The sequence below is a fragment of the Lissotriton helveticus genome, chromosome 2_1 (genome assembly GCF_964261635.1).
Source record: "Lissotriton helveticus chromosome 2_1, aLisHel1.1, whole genome shotgun sequence".
Classification (NCBI taxonomy): domain Eukaryota; kingdom Metazoa; phylum Chordata; class Amphibia; order Caudata; family Salamandridae; genus Lissotriton; species Lissotriton helveticus.
Window position 1 is genome coordinate 1346713327 of NC_136059.1, and position 20615 is coordinate 1346733941.

Genomic DNA, 20615 nt, shown 5'->3' on the forward strand with positions numbered 1-20615 from the left:
GTTTGGTTCTCCCTCCGAATCCCATTGGGAGTTCGGAATCCATTGCCTTTACGCTCAGACTGTCCCCGGCCCAAGCTCTGAAGGTGCTGCTGGTTTATAGGGCGCCAGGCCCTATGGGCTCTGATCCAGCGGCCTATAGAAAATATATCATAAACAACGCTACCCAACTTCATAACCTATAAACAAAATTCTATACTAAATATGGACCCATTTATAAACCTGACATATTTTGGGCCTACTGAATCAGGTGGTCAGATTAAATCTATATACACATTATCTACAAACTATATACATTTTATACATCTGCGAAAAGAATATTGTCATTAGAATAAAACTTAACCATTTAAATGACCACCATTGGCGACGTGATCTAGCTAATAGTAACCTACACTTCTGAATAATCAAGACCAGCTTGTTTGTCAAAAGTAAGATTTTATTTACTAAATTATGGTATATAAGTTGATAGTTTTATAAATGAATTTTATTTGCAATAAAGCAAGCATGATTGTAAAGAAATATGAGAAAAATACAATTTAAGCAAGTGAATCAAAATCAAAGTGAATATTTAAAGTTTAGCATTTCTAAAACCTAATTCCCTAACTGAACTAAATAGATAGAAATTAAAGAAAAGTTCTTTGAGGATTCTTACGTGCTCCACGCAAAGTCCGACAGCACTTCACCCTCATCGGAAAGTCAGAAAGCAGCAGCCAGCCCATCCCTAGGGGCATGACTTTTTATACCTTTCTACGCTAACTAAACTACGCAAAGGAAAGTTTTCAGAAATCTTCGACGTCCCATTGGCTGAGAGTGACAAGTGACATGTCACCCACTTTTCAAAACTTCCATTAAATCATGTTTCATAAAGACCATTGTCTCTTCCACGTGAAACCAGGAGCTTCCTGAGTTTGCAACAAATGTATAAAGTCATTCTCGCAGCGTCCATTGACTTTCAATTGACTTCCGCGGATGCCAAGTTAAGGACTGACAAAATGTTCTTTTTCGACCTTGGCCATGTCCGACAGAATGACGATAGCACGTTAGTTTTTGCTTTGTGAACGCAGCTTTTGACGAATAATTCAGAATGGGCGTCTCGTGACTTTTGCAGAATTACAAGTCAGCTCTTTTCTGCGACTCAAGTGACTAGGCCCAAAAGCAGGCAACTTATGATTTCTAATATAAAACAAACACAAGAAAAGTATTAATGTAAGAAATAATGTAGATTCTGTATCCACCCCAAGATTTACTAATTAATTAACCCACCCGATTAATCAAAATGTTACCTAGCCATTGCAAACAAATAAAGCAGCGTTTATATCTACCAGTCTCCGTTATTCCATGAGACTCATATGCACCTAGAATAGTAGAAATGACATCACACAGACAAGGAAAAGCAAAACAAGCACATGCTTCTTTTAAGTTTGCAGCAGTTAGTAATGACAAAAACGAAAACAATAAATTATTTTATTATTTTGCACGAACAAAAAGATGCAACAATTATGCACGTTTATGAGCACACATGTTAGTCCCCCCATGTGTAAAGTTTAATCTAAGTTGTATTAGCACGACATATCACAAATCATTAATATTATTATTCATGTTATGGAAATGTGACTTCACGAGATTAAACAAAATTTTGTTTTCTATCTCGCTCCATCAACTCCCTCATCTGGTGATTAACAAATCACCACACCAGCACTCAAAATTTTGATAATTTAAATTTTTTAAGAAATCGATTCAAATTCATTTGTATCAGTAAACCTAAAAGTCTGTTTCTGCATAATCTTTGGAATTAGCATAACGCTCTCTATGTAACTCCTGTAATTCGATCTCCCTTTCTTCTTCTTTTCTGAGTTTATAGATTCTTTTCTTTTCTTTCAACTGTTTCTTTCTTTTATGTAACAAACAACCTATTTTGGTCAAAATAAAAATGAATACTATTATAATCAAAGGTGCCAGAATCTTGCCAAGAATTGAACTTCCGATATTGTGAAACCAGTTTTTAATTGCTTGAAACCTTTTTGAAAGTTTCCCTGTAAAATCATCTTCTTCTAAAGGAATTATCTCTGAATGCATTTGTGTAATATTCTTAATATACATTTCAATATTCTTACTTTCATCAGGTATATATGTACAACAATGTTGTACATGTAAAATGCCACAGACTCCTCCCTCTTTTGCTAGGAGTATGTCTAAAGCAAGGCGGTCTTGAATTACCATAGATCTAATTGCAATAACTTCAACATTCACTAATTGAAACCCATCAGCTGTGTCAGTTGATAATCTATCAACTATAGTGGACAATTTTCTGATTCTCCCTGCATTTAGAGTTATACCAACAAAAGGTATTACAGCTTGAAAAATATCTCCCAGAACTTCAGTAAAAGATTCTCTTTTAACTCTATTTACATAATTATGAATTTTAAACAATCCTTCTGAATCTCTGTCAACATGAAACACTTTAGGAAAAACAATTCCCACATAACAAGTTCCATACCAGTGGTCTGGAAGGTTGTAGTAGGCTTTGTCACCACAAACAAAATAAATCCCAGGAAAGATAGGATCTTTTCCACCTTTAAATCCCCAACCTCCCATAATCTGATAAGTATCTTCACAGTTACTTGCACCTACAAAGTAATTATCAAAGAGTGTATTATCTCTTCTAATGCAAAGTTTTCCACTAACTGGTTTGTCTATGTGAATTGCAATATTTTCAAGCATTTTGCCATTTAATTTCTCATCCTCTTTCTGCCAGAAGCCTGACTTAGTCTGCTTGACTAATTCATTCCTCTTATAAATTGCTCTTCTCTCCTCAACCATGTTCAAAAATTTCTTTCCTTCAGCACTTAATTTACATGTTAGATTATTCTTGTAAGCATACTCGTAAGTGAGTTCATTAGTAACAAGGAAAAATTCTCTCATTTGTTTTGCTTTCTTATGCTTATTTAAAGCATTATCAATCTTAATATTTGCAAAAATTTCATCATAATTTGAATAGTAATATTCTAAACGTCCAGTTTGATAAAATAAACTAGTTAATACACTACATGTTACAGCATAAGTGAGAGGAAGCATATTATATGTTACTCCCTCAGAAACAGAAGCAGGTAACTTAACGCAGACGTAGCAGTCTTTTGCATCCATTACCTTAACATATTCACTCAATAGCTTTGTGAATGTATTACTTGAGAAATCACCAATTGATTTATCTTGATGAATGTTAGGCTGATGATCAATAACTTTTGCAGACGCACTATGTTTAGTTTGGCTAACCAGAGCTTTGCTTGTTATGTTAACTTTGTGTAATTCTCTATTCATTTCTAAAGGGATAATCACAGCTAGAACCAACCAGAGCAGAACTAAAATGAGCAGACACACCAGAGTCATCTTACAGCATCTTTTAAAAACAGAACACTTTGAAGTGCTCTCCTTAACATAAGGCATTTTTGGTTAGTTTAGCCTCAAAAAATAAAAATAAATTTTAAAATTCTAAATTTATATTTACACCCCCCTTTTAAAATATATATATATATTTTTTTTTTTTTTTTTTTTTTTTTAAACCCTAAACAAGATTTCTTCGACCTTATGTCATACATAAGTTTTCTTTCAACTAAACAGTTTTTCTTCGACCTTGTGTCAACTAACAAATATTCTTCAGCCTTTTGCCAATTTAATATTTTTGTACTTCAATCATTGTCACTAATTTCTTGGATTTCGTTTTCTTCTTCACTACTATCATATATGTCAATAACAGGTGGAATTACTAAGTAAGTCCACTCAGGAGACTTGTATTTTTGGTTTGGTCTTATTATTCTCTTCCCTTTTCTCGATATCACTTCAATTTTTCTTCCAACTCCAACTTCTTTTCCAGGACTCTTTTGACTACTGATTTCTTCAACTTGTTCCTTTGGCTTTTTGATCAATCTGACTCTCAATCTTCCACCTGGCCAGTAGTCTGCTTTTCTCACGTACTTCTTCTTTGGTTCAGAATTATTTGATTCTGACTTCCAAGTCCTTTTCTTTCTGTTTTCACTTTCACCTTCCACGTCACTTTCTTCAGTTTCGTAGTCTGAAATTTCAATTGACTCAGGAACTTCTCTATTCGGCAATTTCACTCCTTCAGGAACTTCACTTTGTCTTCCATCACTGGTACTTGGTAATTCGTTCTCCTCCTCTTCCTCAATTACCCCCAACTTCCCAGATTTCGGATTTTTGTTCCTTACTTCAGAGTTTGTTCTCTGCCTTTCGATACTCTCCTGGTCTGAAACTTCTTTTTGTTCTGCTTCTTTGTCTTCAATGGAGACAACCGAATCCTCAGTTATCTTTCCTTTTAACAGATTCTCTTCACCTTCAGAATCTATTTCAATTATTTCCAAGTCTTTTCTTGTCAAATTTCCATTCACTGGCACAGTCTCCAGATGTCGACTTTCTTGTCGATCTTCAGAATCTGGAATTATTTCACCTTCTGTTTCGCCTTCTGCTTCAGAATCAGAATCATCTGTGGTATCACTTTCAACATCAGAACTCTCAGGAGTTGGTACTGGAATAGTATGACTAGGATGAATCCAACGTTTTAATCCTCTGCACTTTACAGCATTAGTAGTGATCAAAATTATCTGCCTAGGTTTCTGCCATCTAGGAGCTAGACAATTCCTTCTCCGATGTACTTTCGTTCTGACCCAATCGCCAGGTCTCAGATCATGTGTCAAAACCTTTTCATCTGATTGAGCTTCAGTTCCCACCTGATTAGACACAGAAGTTACCATATCAGATAACCTTTTACAGTAATCCAAAATTGCACTGTCATTTATGCTCAACAGTTTACCTACAGGTACAAAAGCTTGCCTCATAACTCTTCCCATTAAAATTTCATGAGGACTCAAACCTGTCTTTTTATCTGGTGTACTTCTTAATGACATCAAAACAAGTGGAAGAGCATCAGTCCACTTTATACCTGTTTCAAGACACATTTTTCCAATTCTATTTTTAATTGTTCCATTTATTTGTTCAACTACTCCTGATGCCTCTGGTCTGTATGCACAGTGTATTTTCTGCTCAATACTCAAAGCTTCGCAAATTAACTTCATCAGTTTGTTATCAAAATGGCTTCCTCCATCACTCTCAATAGTGACTGGAAAACCGTACCTTGGGATGATTTCTCTGAGCATTAGTTTTGCCACTGTAATTGAATCACAATGTCGTGTAGGGAAAGCCTCTACCCATCTTGAAAATAAGCACACAATTACAAGCACATATTTCAAACAATTGTGTAAGGGCATTTCAATGAAATCCATTTGTAACCTGGTAAAGGGACCACCTTCTCGACCAATTATTCCTGTCCCCACCACTGATTTTCTGTTTGGATTCATTTGTTGGCATGACAAACACCTTTGACAAAAAGATTCAGCAATAGTTCTAAATTTGGTATTGAACCATGTTTCTCTGAAAAGTCTAACCATAGAATCTCTTCCCAGATGTGCTGGACCATGATATAATCTGGCCATGTCAGCAATCAAACAATTTGGTAAGACTACTCTGCCATCTTTGTAAACCCACACTCCATCTTCTTCACGTGGTCTACAATCTGATCTTAACCATAAGTCTTTTTCTTCATCTTCTGCTTCATTTTGTAAATCTCTAATCTCATGCCATGTTTCTACAACAGTTGTTAGCATTAATGAATTTGAATCAGTTTCTTTACTCCTCTCCCGATTGTATGAATAATTTTTCCTTGCGCAGTATTTAGCTGTTTCATCTGCGAAGGCATTTCCCTTGGAAATATAATCAGTTCCTCTAGTGTGCGCTGCACACTTAACAATGGCGATTTCTTTTGGCAATTGTATTGCTTCAATTAATCTCCTAATGAAAACTGCATTTTTAATTGGTGATCCTGCTGATGTCATGTATCCTCTCTGTGACCAGAGTTGTCCATAATCATGCACAACTCCGTACCCATACTGACTATCAGTAATGATGGTAACTCTTATATCCTTTGATATTTCACATGCACGAATTAAAGCAATTAATTCAGCCACTTGTGCTGAACGAACTCCTTCAAGACATGATGCTTCTTCAACATCTACGACTGTACAAACTGAATATGAAGCTTTTAAGACACCCCCTTCGGATCTTAAGCATGACCCATCTACAAAGTAGACAAAATCCGATTCAGACAAAGGTCTGTCTTTGATGTCTTTTCTTGGTTTAGTGCAGAATTCCATGACGTCTAAACATTCATGTTCTGTTTCAATGTCATCAACAATTTCAGAATCAGGCAATAATGTAGAAGGATTCAGATTCAAACATCTTGAAATTGAAACATTATCTGCTCCCAGTATGATTTTCTCATACTTTGTCAATCTACTACTTGTTAAATGTTGAGTCTTACCTCTTGTCAGTAATATTTCAACTGAATGAGGCACAAAAACTTTCACAGGAAATCCCATAATGATCCCCTCACTTTGTTCGAGGCTGATACTTGTAGCTGCAACTGCTTTCAAACAACCTGGTAATGCTTTTGCAATTGGATCAAGAACTGCAGAGAAGTATGCAATAGGTTTCTTTAAATTTCCATGTCTCTGAATTAACACAGATAATGCACATCCTTCTTTCTCACTGCAATACAGTTCAAAATCTTTCTCATAATTTGGCATGCCTAAAGCAGGAGCTTGGCATAAGCTCTTTTTCAGGTTCTCAAAAGAGTCCATCTCAGCATCATTGAGAATAATTGGATCTTTTACATCTGACTTTGTCAGTCTTTGTAGTGGTTTTGCAATTACTGAAAATCCACTTATCCATTGTCGACAGTAACCAACCATTCCCAAGAACATTCTGACCTGTCTTTGTGTTCTTGGTGGTAACATTGCTTGAATCATTTTTATTCTCTCTATTGTTACTTGTCTTTTTCCCTTTGCAATTCTGTGACCAAGATATTTTACTTCTTGTTTGCAAAACTGTAGTTTTGCTGGGGACACTTTATGTCCTTCTTCTGCAAGGCGATTTAACAGAATTATTGTGTCTGTTACACAATTTTCTCTTGTCTTTGCAGCTATTAACAAATCATCAATATACTGCACTAGCGTAGACCTACCAGGTAAGTCTAGATCTTCTAATGATCTTTTTAACAATTCGTTAAAAATTGAAGGACTTTCTGTATAGCCCTGAGGGATTCTTGACCATCCGAGGGTCTTACCTTGGAATCTGAAAGCAAAGATTTCATAACTGTCTGGATGTAAGGGAACAGTAAAGAATGCATTGCAAAGGTCAATGACTGTATACCATTCAGCATCATGTGGAATCTGAAATAGAATTACTGCTGGATTTGGAACCACAGGACAACATGGAACGACAATTTGATTAACTTTTCTCAAATCTTGTACGATTCTAAATGTTCCGTTAGACTTTTTAACTCCCATAATTGGTGAATTACAAGAGCTACTCTCCATTTCCTTTAACACACCTTGCTTGATTAATTTTTCAATTATAGGTGTAATACCTTCAATTGTTTCTGTTTTCATTTTATATTGTGGAGTGTTTGGAAATTCTATTCCCTGTTTCAATGTAATTTTTACTGGATCTACGTTTTTCATCAGACCCATCTCATTTCCAGTAAAATCCCATATTTCAGATTTCACTGTTTCTTTGAGTTCTTCAGGTAAATCTTTTTCTTCAAATGCAGGAAACAATTTTGTTTCTTCTGCTTCCATCATCATCATTGTCATTCTGTATAAACCATCTTCCTCCATTGTTTGTAACTCAACTCCATCAGGAGAACAATATATTCTACAATTCATTTTACATAGGATGTCTCTGCCCAATAGATTTACTGGACTACTATTACAAACCACAAATCTGTGTTTATCTCTGTAGTTTCCAATTTCAACTGGTACTGGATCAGTTAAGTCAGTTTTAATTTGTTGATTACTTACTCCGACAACTTGGATGGTATCCCCAGAGAGAGGTAGGTTTTCAATTTCCACTGATCTAACAGTAGAACGGGTAGCACCAGTGTCCACTAGAAAAGTGATGTCTACATCATTAACTTTCCCGTTTACAAAAGGACCAGACTGGTCAACCTCAAGAGTGGCTCCAATAACACACTCTTCCTCCTCTCTCGGGCACCGTCAACAATAATCATCAGAATCGCTGTCTTGACTTTCTGCTAATAAAAATTGTTGTGAAGCATTTTGCATTTGAACCCTTTGCTGCTTTTGCTGTTTTTGTGGTTTTATTACCTGTTCACTTCCCTGAAATCCCACGTTTGGATTATATTTTTGAACTCCCCCACAATTCGGAAAAGGTGGTTGTGGCAATTGGTCTTGACGATTATTCACCTGTTGTTGTTGTTGTTGCTGTAACTGTCGCTGAATATTAAATTCGTTTAACCCCTGTTGCATCTGTAGCTGTCGCTGCAGGTCAACACCATTCTGCATCTGTGGATTCAATAAGGGATTCTTTAAGTTTTTAGGAGGATGAGGACACTCGTCTCTCCAATGTCCAATTTCGTCACAATTAAAACAAGGTAATCTTTGTTTCAACTCCTCAATCTTTGGGCTAAATTTCTTTTGGAAATTATTACTTTTAAACTTTCCTTGTATCTGGTTTGTATTTCCAGTTTGAACAAAATTAGTGTTCTTATTTCCCATGCTGGCAATCTGTTGCTCAGCCACCTTTACCTGAGCCCACATGGCTTTCTCCTTCAGCTTCTTCTGTTTTACTTCTATTTCATCGCTACAATACTTTGCTTTTCTTAGAATATCATCTACAGATAGTGATTGCCATCCGACAATACTATTTCTGATCATTTCTCCAATTTCAGGTTTTAGTCCATAAACAAATCTATAGACAAAATGGCTCATGTCTTTTTCATCTAATTTTTCATAACCACTGTATTGTTTAAAGATTAACAGTAGTCTTTCATAAAAAGAATGAACTGATTCTTTTGTTTCCTGTTCTGTTCTTTCTATTTTAACCCAATCGACTTCTTTGGGTGGAATTTTGTTTTTCATCCAAACAATTACTTTTTCATAAAAATCCATTACAAGTGGATTTGGAGCACCTGTTTCTTTAATTCGCTCAGGTTCTGTTTTTGGCCAACTAATCGATATTTTGCATTCTGTCCAAAGATCTGATGGAACGACAATGTCAAAAAATCCATCCAAATCAATCCACAGAACTTTTGACACTTTGATAAATCTATCGACTTGCCTGTACCACTCAACTGGTTTTTCCCTCAATTTTGGAAAGTCATTTGTAAATAACAGAATGTCCTGTCTCGACCAAGGGACATGAACATATCCTCCACCTGCAATTTCTCTCATTGGAAATTGTTTTGACAATTTTTCCAATCTTTCATCTTCCTTCTTTTTCGTCCATTTTACTCTCCATTTGTTCAGTTCTCCTAGCTTTTTGATATAGACAATCAAATCTTTAATATGAACTATTCTTCCCATTGAGTTTAAACTCTCGATGTCACTTTCTGAAAAGTCTAATCTGTAATGTTTCGCAAAATTCTTTTGTTTACTTACATCGATTTCAAGTTCTGCTGCTAGATCCTCTAGTTGATCATATTTGTTTTTCGTTTTCCACTGAATGCTTTTACAAATGAACAGTAGTTCATCATCTCGATAGTAATTTAAACTATCTGGACCAATTGTTCCAATTATTAATTCTTCGATATTCGCTTTTAATTTGGCCACATCAAGTTTTGGTGTAGTTACCCTGACTTCAGGACTCCCTATATCTGATATAGCACCCATTGGTGTTTTTGGAGATAAATCCTCATTAAAGGTTAAATCAGGCATTCTCGATTTAGAAGAGTTTATTTCAGATAAGTCTGAATAAAATTTTTCAGCAGTCTTTTGAATTTCTGTATTTAAAGGAATAGTTAATCCAGTTTTGTTTGTTTCCTTTTGGTCAAATACAGGCTGAACAGGACCAATTGTTACTGGAACTGTCACAGCTTCCATGCCTTTTGTCATTCTTTTTATCAATTCTTCTTTTGATCTTATATATTCATTATAATCAACATCTTCAACATTTCTTGCCTCTCTTGTATAATCTTTTGGAGGTTCTCTTGCTCTTGGAGCCATTGTAAAATGTCTACCTTCATTTCGAGCATTCTCGAATTCTGGTCTTCTAGGAGTTTCAATGATTTCACAATTATTTGGATAAAGTTTAGGAGCTTCATTAATTGGAGGTGCACTCGGTGAAGTTTCAGTAGAAACCACCGGAGTAGACCATGATCTAGGAGGTCTCAAAGGCTGATTCTTTCTAGCAGTTGTATATATTTCTTCCATAACTGCATCCTCAGATTCACTTTCCATAGATTTCCCTGTAGGAGTACCCATTACCATTTCATGAATTAAATACAATCCTTCACTCATGTTTCCCTGTCTCCACATTCGCAATCTATCTTCATGAGTTTCTCTTCTCCAAGGTGGATTTTTAGAAGGTCTTTTAATTCCACTAGCTTCTCTTTGTAACTGATACATCTCGTCTTCCCACTCAACTAAAGCTTCAAATTGAGTTGGTCTCGGTTTCGGAACAAGAGCATTCATTTTCTCTCGTAAATTTCTTAAGACTTTTACATTAAATGAACCATCATCAGGCCAAGTTAAAACACCGTCGTTCTTAGTATATCGTTTCCAACTATTGAACCATAAGACAGTATGATATCCATATTCACCTTCCATATACGCTGCAGGTGTTTTATACTTATGAAGTAGTTTACCACCTCGCGTTTCGATTTTCTTGTCAGGGGAAAATAAATTCTTAAACTTCTGAAATAATGTTGGCTTTTTCTCAACATGTTTAAAATGATAACTCATTTTTAAGAGTTAAATCTAATTCACAAAATCGTTCGTAAAATATTTCCGGGATGTTCCGAAAAACAACCAATCCGTGCGCGAAACACACCAACAAGCCAATGACAGTTGAGCTACGTCACTTTTCTGCTCAACCAATAAATTTGGAGTTTTTCCGAAGGACCAATCAGCTCACAGGCCGTCAGAGACTCAAGAGCCAATCAGAATATAGCTTGTGACGTAGGTCACCCAATCCCAGCGCGGCTCTGTGACGTACACAGCAGCTGCGGTTTCTCGTTTCTCACTCCTGGCGCTTACCCCTCCTTCACAAAGTCTTTTCACAGCGCCATTTTAAGAACACTTTTCAGTGTAAATTAATTCTTAACAATGACTATAAAGACAACATCTGTTCGTTTCACTATTTAGGATAGTTTACATACATTCAAGTATCCACACTTCGGAATAGACGGCGCTATTCACACTAAGGATAATATTCAATTGTCAGTAGAGTAACCCTTACCCCACCCTTCTAACACGTATAATTATGAACTCGCTTTGCTCTGAACCCACCGCGAAGTGAAAGTTCTAAGAGTTCCACTTGAACATAAAATACAATTCAAACTCGCACTTTCACACTGAAATTTCCCTAATTTCAAACACACATGAAATCCGTACAGGACTCTCACCTGTTTATAGAAATCATGCACCGTTAGCAAAATAACGACGTTATCCGTACAGGGCTCTCACCTGTTTATAGATATGAAACATGTACCCGTACAGGACTCTAACCTGTTTATAGATAATCATGCACCGACGCTAATTTACCCTTCACTCAAGCTCGGATATAACTAATACTCTCATCACAGTGAGTTTTATGGAAGGCGCTTTGTCCCTATTCTCATGCTGCTTTAATTTCTTAGAAAACCCTCACTTTACAAGATTCAGACCTAGCCCTAAAACTGTGCTGCTCGGCGACAACACTATGGTACACGGCGATACCTCTTGTGATACTCGGCGATATCACTACAAACAGAACAGATGGCTTGCGTGACTAATTTCTCGCCACACAATCTATACCGGTATAGCTTACAGATAGCACGAAAAACGAACTCAACATGTGTTAAAACATCGATCCTATTTCCATACCATAACGTTTTAGTAACCCTTAGCAACCACCATATTACCTTGGTTACTCTTAGCAACCATCAATTTCTGCTACCAGAGAATTGATCCAGCGGCCTATAGAAAATATATCATAAACAACGCTACCCAACTTCATAACCTATAAACAAAATTCTATACTAAATATGGACCCATTTATAAACCTGACATATTTTGGGCCTACTGAATCAGGTGGTCAGATTAAATCTATATACACATTATCTACAAACTATATACATTTTATACATCTGCGAAAAGAATATTGTCATTAGAATAAAACTTAACCATTTAAATGACCACCATTGGCGACGTGATCTAGCTAATAGTAACCTACACTTCTGAATAATCAAGACCAGCTTGTTTGTCAAAAGTAAGATTTTATTTACTAAATTATGGTATATAAGTTGATAGTTTTATAAATGAATTTTATTTGCAATAAAGCAAGCATGATTGTAAAGAAATATGAGAAAAATACAATTTAAGCAAGTGAATCAAAATCAAAGTGAATATTTAAAGTTTAGCATTTCTAAAACCTAATTCCCTAACTGAACTAAATAGATAGAAATTAAAGAAAAGTTCTTTGAGGATTCTTACGTGCTCCACGCAAAGTCCGACAGCACTTCACCCTCATCGGAAAGTCAGAAAGCAGCAGCCAGCCCATCCCTAGGGGCATGACTTTTTATACCTTTCTACGCTAACTAAACTACGCAAAGGAAAGTTTTCAGAAATCTTCGACGTCCCATTGGCTGAGAGTGACAAGTGACATGTCACCCACTTTTCAAAACTTCCATTAAATCATGTTTCATAAAGACCATTGTCTCTTCCACGTGAAACCAGGAGCTTCCTGAGTTTGCAACAAATGTATAAAGTCATTCTCGCAGCGTCCATTGACTTTCAATTGACTTCCGCGGATGCCAAGTTAAGGACTGACAAAATGTTCTTTTTCGACCTTGGCCATGTCCGACAGAATGACGATAGCACGTTAGTTTTTGCTTTGTGAACGCAGCTTTTGACGAATAATTCAGAATGGGCGTCTCGTGACTTTTGCAGAATTACAAGTCAGCTCTTTTCTGCGACTCAAGTGACTAGGCCCAAAAGCAGGCAACTTATGATTTCTAATATAAAACAAACACAAGAAAAGTATTAATGTAAGAAATAATGTAGATTCTGTATCCACCCCAAGATTTACTAATTAATTAACCCACCCGATTAATCAAAATGTTACCTAGCCATTGCAAACAAATAAAGCAGCGTTTATATCTACCAGTCTCCGTTATTCCATGAGACTCATATGCACCTAGAATAGTAGAAATGACATCACACAGACAAGGAAAAGCAAAACAAGCACATGCTTCTTTTAAGTTTGCAGCAGTTAGTAATGACAAAAACGAAAACAATAAATTATTTTATTATTTTGCACGAACAAAAAGATGCAACAATTATGCACGTTTATGAGCACACATGTTAGTCCCCCCATGTGTAAAGTTTAATCTAAGTTGTATTAGCACGACATATCACAAATCATTAATATTATTATTCATGTTATGGAAATGTGACTTCACGAGATTAAACAAAATGTTGTTTTCTATCTCGCTCCATCAGCTCCTTCCTGGAGGATCTGCAGATAGCCATTTCCGAGTTGGCGCTGACCACTCAGCATTGCGTAGTGGCTGGCGACTTCAACTTCCATCTTGATGTGCCAGGCGACCCGGACACTATTAAATTGTTGGACATAACATCTCCACTGGGTCTCGCACCATATGTGTCTGGTCCTACGCATGAGAGAGGGCATACCCTCGATCAAGTGTTTTCATCAGTTCCGATTTCTGATGTAGAAACTTTGCCTGTGCTCTGGACGGACCACAGGCTGATCAAGTTTTCTGTGTCAGAGATTGGACGGCCGGACAACATTGCTCCCGTGTTACCCAGACCAGCCTCGAGAGCGCTGCATAGAGTGACATCTGATATGCTAGAGCAGGCACTCGTGGACCATCCTTGCCAGCTCTCGGGTGATCTGGAAAGAGACACGGAGGCCTTGCAGTCGTGGCTGATTGAAAGGCTGGACGATCTTGCCCCACAGGTAGTCCCTCGGTCCACGGTAGTACGGCAATCTGCGCCGTGGTTCCCAGAGGCACTGAGGGTGGCTCGCAGCCAGTGCAAGGTTGCTGAGCGGGCCTGGCACCTTCAGTACAATGGGGAGGCCAAACTTGCTTATAGGGCGGCTATCAAGGCCTATCACCGGGACATCCTTGGGGCCAAGAAAGAATACCTTGCTAGGAGGATTGAGGCGGCGGCGAACTCCTGTAAGGAGATCTTCACTGTGGTGAAGGAGTTCACGACCCCCAGTTCCCATTCACCCTCGCCAGTATCATCGGAGGCGTGGGCATGTGATCTTGCCAGTTTTTTCACCAACAAGATCAAGGCGATTCAGGCCTGTTTTTCGGAGAGCGTTGAGGAGAGTGATTGCGGCCCCGGGGCGGGATGTGAGCTACCGCCCACGCCTGTCGCAGTATTGACAGACTTTCCTGCTGTCACGAGCGAGGCGTCGCGGGTGCTGCTTGCCAGCCTTAAATCAGGTTCGCCACTTGACCCCTGCCCTGCCAAATTTTTGGCTGGGATGGCGGCAGTGGTGAATCCTCTGGTAAATCCAATCCTCAACGCCTCCCTGAGGGAGGGGAGGGTGCCTTGCACCTGGAAGAGGGCAATGGTCATCCCCCTCTTGAAAAAGCCGGGTCTTGATGCCGAGGTCTTGGCCAATTACAGGCCAATTTCACTCCTTCCGGCGTTGGCTAAGATCACCGAGAAACATGTTCATGGCGTCTTGTCGAGCTTTTTAGAAACCAACCATTTGCTCCATCCTTCCCAATCCGGATTCCGTCCTAATTTTAGCACGGAAACGGCATTGTTGGAGGTCTCGGAGATCATCAGGGAGACTTTGGATGTTGGTGGCAAGGCCATGTTAGTCATGTTGGATCTGTCGGCGGCCTTTGACACCGTCCCTCATGCAGCGCTCCTCGCCAGGCTCCATGACATCGGCATTAGGGGGACGGTGCTCAAATGGTTCACATCTTTTCTGGAAGGCCGCCGCCAGACGATCTGGGTCTCGCAGAGCTCCGCCGAGATGCCGCCTTTGGGGGTCGGGGTTCCACAGGGTTCTGTGTTGAGCCCATCGTTGTTTAACATCTTTATGTCCCCTCTGGCGGCGGCGGTGGAGGCTTACGGGGCCCAGATCGTGTCCTACGCCGATGATACGCAACTCCTCTTTACGTGTGGCAAAGATCAGCCATTTGATGGAGAGAGGATTCGGGGCTGTTTGGGCATGGTATTCGATTGGTTCCAGCATAACAACTTGAAGGCCAACTCCAGTAAATCGGAGGTTCTATTCTTTGGATGTGTCACTGACCCTGAGTGGCGGCAATGGTGGCCGGCTGAAATGAGCCCTCCGGCACAGTCATCTTTGGTTGCCAAAAATCTCGGGGTTAAACTTGACAATAAGTTGTCACTGAGAGCCCATGTACTTGGTCTGGTTTGAACCTGCTTCGGTGTTTTGAAGATGCTCCGCAAGTTTCTTCCATTGCTTTCTGCGGAGCACAGGCGGATTACCGTGCAGGCGCTTATTGGGTCCAGGCTGGATTATGCCAATGCCCTCTTTCTTGGCCTTCCTGACTACCTGGTCCAGCGTCTACAGGTGGCGCAAAACTCTGCCGCCCGCGCGATTTTTGGCCTGCATAGGCGATCGCGAGCTTCGGGGTTGCTACAGAAGCTTCGTTGGCTGCCTATCCGTAAGCGGATTATGTTTAAATCCCTTACGTTGATGCACAAGGCATTGTTTGGCTCCGGGGCTGGGTATTTACGGCGCAGGCTGTTTTTTTACCGCCCTGCTCGCTCACTGCGCTCCGAATCTCTTTTTACTGCCGTGGTTCCTCGCGTGCGGAAGGCCCACACTGGGGGCCGCTCCTTCAGCTTTAAGGCACCCCAGCTGTGGAACTCCCTACCACTGGCGTTACGCAGTATTCCTAATCTGCTTCAATTTAGGAAGGGCTTGAAGACGTGGCTTTTTAATGTCTAGCTGCTCTTTTGGTGGGTCTTTTTCTTTTTTTTTTCCTTCTGTATTTCGTTTCCTGTTATGTTATTACACACTGAGTTGTTTGTGGAAAGCGCCGGGACACTCTGTCGGAGTAGCCGTGCGCTATATAAATTTATTTTAACATTTTAACATAACATAACATAACAAGTAAGTAGCGGTGTTTCACTTGGAGTGATGTCTGAGTGGAATTGGTTCACTTACAATTCTGGGTGTCTCCGGTTCTTTAATTATGCAGGCAGGGGCTACAGGCAAAAGCACAGCCTGGCCATGCCCAACCCCTGCATTAATACATTGCTCATTTTGACAGAATCAAGTTGGCCCTGTGTCCCCACCTAAGACTGGACTGGGAACTCGAAGCAGATCTGGCAGTTTTGTCAGTCTAGCTCCGGGGGAGGGGGGCGCAAGTGTGAAGAACTGCTGCCTTTTTTACTTGGGACCGATACTGCAGCACCACTGCAAATCCGGCACCCATTAACGAAGCCGGCCCCCATCACTGCATACCTGGCCTCAACCCTTTAATCCTCCCGGGGAAATGCCGATGCCTGGTATGGCCAGTCCAGCCCTGTCCCCACCCCTCTATCCAACAAACCCAGCCCTCCCACTGACACCTTCCTGTTGCTCAAAGCAGGAAGAAAATGTAATCTTTTTCTCCTGGAATTGTGGAAAACCGCATAGGAAAGCACAAGAGAGCTTCCTGTCTGCGGTCCATACCCCATCCAGGGGAGAAATCTTATAATCACTGGTGTTTGTTACAGGATATTGACCAGAATAAAGGATTCTGACCTTCCAGGCCCAGACTGGCTATCAGGTGTTTCAGTTGGGCTGGCAGGGTGAGGGCCGGGTTCACTGTCATTGGGGGAACGGCCCAGCCATGTTCCTACTTGCAGCGCTTCTAAATAAACAAAGCAAAAAAAAAATGGTTTAATAGCATGCTTAACCCCTCCACTGCTTCGAACGTTCCACGGTAACACAAGCTGTGCATTTCGCTGCCTTGTGTTACCTTGCAGCTTTGAAGCGTTCCATGGGTGCAACGGGGGTGTTCCAACGCATACACCCATGTGGGTGTATGCGTTGGGTTTTCCAACGCATACACCCATGGATTTTGGTGCATTCCCAAATTTACAGAGTTGCGAACCTAGGACCTCGTCAGAATGGTACGCCTCTCATACCCAAGTGTAACGAGGAGAAATATCTTTATTTATTTCTCCTCGTTACTTCTTTTTCTGTCTGTGATGCATTTCGCATCGGTCATAGAAAAAGGAAAATGCATTTAAGGATTGTTTTTGTGCAGAAAGGTATCCCGTCCTGTACAAAACGATCCTGCTTGTAACACAGGCTCCCTTGCACAATGGGGCAAGGGTGTTTGCGTTGGTGCTGAGCCAGAATCAAGTGCAAATAGGAGTTTGCACCTGAATCGGGATTCTTGCACCTCTTGGAATGAGGGCTCTGCACTTTTCTTAAATGAGGGACTGAGGTTAATTGATATCAGATATTCTTCACAAGCAAATTTTGGATTACCTGTCTTTAGGTAACTTATTCTGGTTCTTCTCACATAATTCTCTCTGTTATTTATAACTGTATTACCGGGTAAGAAAATGGTAATTAGTGAATGATAATCGCCATGATCATATGTGCTGCAATTTTGAGAATGAATCAATCCTCTTCTATCGACCTGGAATTCCACCTCTCGCCAATCATTTCTCATCCCTCTGACTGTGAATGGATATCGCTAATCCCCCACTGAAAGACATGGTACATAAACTGAACTTGGATCCATTTGGACCATGTGCTCCCGATGTAGGGTTACATCTGGGTCGAAATGGAAATACGTGAGACATTTTGAAGAGTGCCCTCCTCCAGCAGCCGGGCACAGTGTCTATGGGTGCAGAAGCCGATGCAAAGCCATGCTTACTAAAAGTACAGTATGTGTAAAAAAGATAGGCACAGAGTGTATTTTGTATTTCTTAGTTTTATATGTGTTGGGTCAATCTGGGGCCTCTTTTCTCCACCTTCATGATTACACACTAAATTAAGTATTAGTTGAGGAGTGTTGTGTTCTCTAGTTGTTTTAGTACTGGCCTACCTCTTTTCTTTATGAGCAATTCAACTCTTTCTTTAATTTGTCTATTGATAAGTAAGCCTTTTAGAACAAGTACCTACTTGCACTTGTGCCATTTGCGACAGTTGACTAATTGTTCATTTTTGATGCTCAGATTTTGACTATGCAGTCCCAAACTACCTATTTTTTTTATTTCCTCAGTTCTTATTCTCTACACTTGGACTGAAATTCTGGATGAGGACATTTTTACAGCAAATTTCACCATCATGCATTGCTCAAACTCTCTATTGCATATTTAAGATCTGCTTGTTCGCAACACGTATTATTTCGCTCCGCATTTGAAACCTTGGATACCCACTTTCTGTCTTCTCTTGCCTCCTTTGCACAGAACTTATCTACAAAGAAGTGATGAACTTTGAAGAAAGGACCAAGAATGGTGTAGTAAAAGGACAACCCTCTCCTTCAGGTACTGGTAGTAAATACCCTTACTTTCACAGGTAAACCACTAACTAATAGGCTATTTGCAGATTGCATCTCTTCTGTGGGACCAGGCCCCAAATATCAGAGGTACTTTGGTTGTTACACTCCTTCAGGGTCCTGATGATATCGACAGCATGTCTAATGTTGATGTCCCAGTGCTGACTCTTTCTTCTCCCATAGAGAGTTTAAGAGATATTCTCTGGACTCTTAATGCGCCTCTCAGGAATGTCGTATGCTTGTCTCTTGACTGTGCCCGCTGTATATTGCTTGCCTCAGGCCTTTCTTTGTTCTTTGGTGCTCTGAAGCATCCGCCTGATTACACTAGGGCAATAAACATAATAAAATGAAAAATACATTGTACAATAAGATAACAACTTGAGCGAATTTTTCTAAAGAGCCAACGGGCTGATTATGATGATGGCCAGAGTTGCCTCCGACCAACGACATATCGGAATTGGGACCAACCGACCTCCAGTTCTGACCACCTAATTATGATGTGACTGCACATGGTGCGGTAGCATACTCACATTTCCCTATGGGAGCTTGTGCAATGGACGTAAACCAGCCATGGCACAAGCTCCCTTGGGGAAATGGGAGGTTGTGTTCATCCCTGCACCGCGTGGCAGTCACCCATGTGGTGCTTGGATCAAAAGGGGGGCACTGTAGGAGCCCCCTCGGCACCCAACTGGAGGCTGCAAGGGACCCCCAAACTCGCTTTCCAACAGGCTTTTAATGTCGGAAAGCCTGGCATGGAAAGCCTGTCGGAAACTGAGCATCGTAATCCCGACGGCAGGAATGTCGTCCATAGGGATTATGGACCAGTCTGTGACTAGCTGACGGGCTCCCTCTGCCCATTGTAATCCTGCCGGAATGACCAGTCGGTTTCAATTCCAACCACCTAGATTGTAATTAGGCGGTTGGAATTGAAACGGATGATCTCAGTTGGAAAGCCTCTGACCTTCGGTCGCTAGAGTGTGCAGGTGCTGGCAAAGACATATAGGGCCAGTGTGCCGGGCAGCAGGCCCTTGGCCTAAGAGCACCTGATTGGGTCCAGGGGTAGGGAAAGCACTCTTTGTATTTTGCAGGGGGCCCTCTCATGTTTCATAACGCCACTGCATATGCGGACAGATATATGACGCCATTTGCAGTCCAATTACTTTTGCTACGGATAAAGACTTTTTCTGATGTATCAAACTCAAATTGCGATGTGGCAGCACATTACCAAATCACAATTTGGGTACGCGACCAAATATCAATTCGCTATTTGGAATGGACGTGGTTAGGGCATTTCTTACAATTGCCGAATTGGAATGGTATGTATTAATGTTTTGCGACCAAATTCCAGTCGCAAAACATTCATATTTTACCACCTTCTCACAAGAAGTGGTAAGCCATTTGCATCTGGGAAGGCGTCCAATGCCTACTCTTAAAAAAATGAAAATGACACTTTTCATTTTTTTTGTTTACATGCATGCTGTTTTTCTTCAAGGAAACTGGGCTGCATTTAAACGAAAAAATCCTTTTTTTAAAAGCAATCACAGATATGATGCTCTGCTGACCTCAGCAGCCCATCATTCCTGTGATGGAGCAATTCCTTATGAGTCACAGTTAGCAACCTACCTCATTAATATTGATGAGGTAGGTCGGATTGCGACCCACTACAAATTGGTAAATTGTGAACCGACCTATTAGCGCATAGGTCGGTTTGCAAATAAACACACTGGTCCCAAAAATACTGGCTGCAAATTGCGATCAGTATTTTGTTAACAGATGTATGTACATCCAGCTCAAGGTAAGGTAAGGCTTTGGCCGACCCTACTGGGGTCAAGGTCGATTGCCCATGTGTTTAATAAACCCTATTAGAACATTGGAATGTTGGGAGCTCCATTGCAGACAATGGAGCGCTCCCTGCTTCTACGGGCCGGTAAAGGCCCGCAGAGCAACATTCCAATGTTCTACAAAGGCTTCTCGAAGTTCGAGGGGATTTATATCCCCTCGAGCTTCGAGAACCCTTTGTTTAATTTGT

The 20615-nt window shown here is 40.2% G+C and overlaps 1 protein-coding gene across 3 annotated transcripts in view; it reads left to right on the forward strand.

Moving 5' to 3' along the window:
• The window catches only part of MAPK10 (mitogen-activated protein kinase 10), a 561938-nt gene that overhangs the window by 529448 nt on the left and 11875 nt on the right, over nucleotides 1-20615 (forward strand). For all 3 annotated transcript variants that reach the window (XM_078677508.1, XM_078677509.1, XM_078677510.1), the window contains one exon: nucleotides 18498-18575. In XM_078677508.1, the coding sequence (XP_078533634.1) occupies nucleotides 18498-18575 (78 nt within the window). The remainder of the gene's footprint in view (nucleotides 1-18497; nucleotides 18576-20615) is intronic.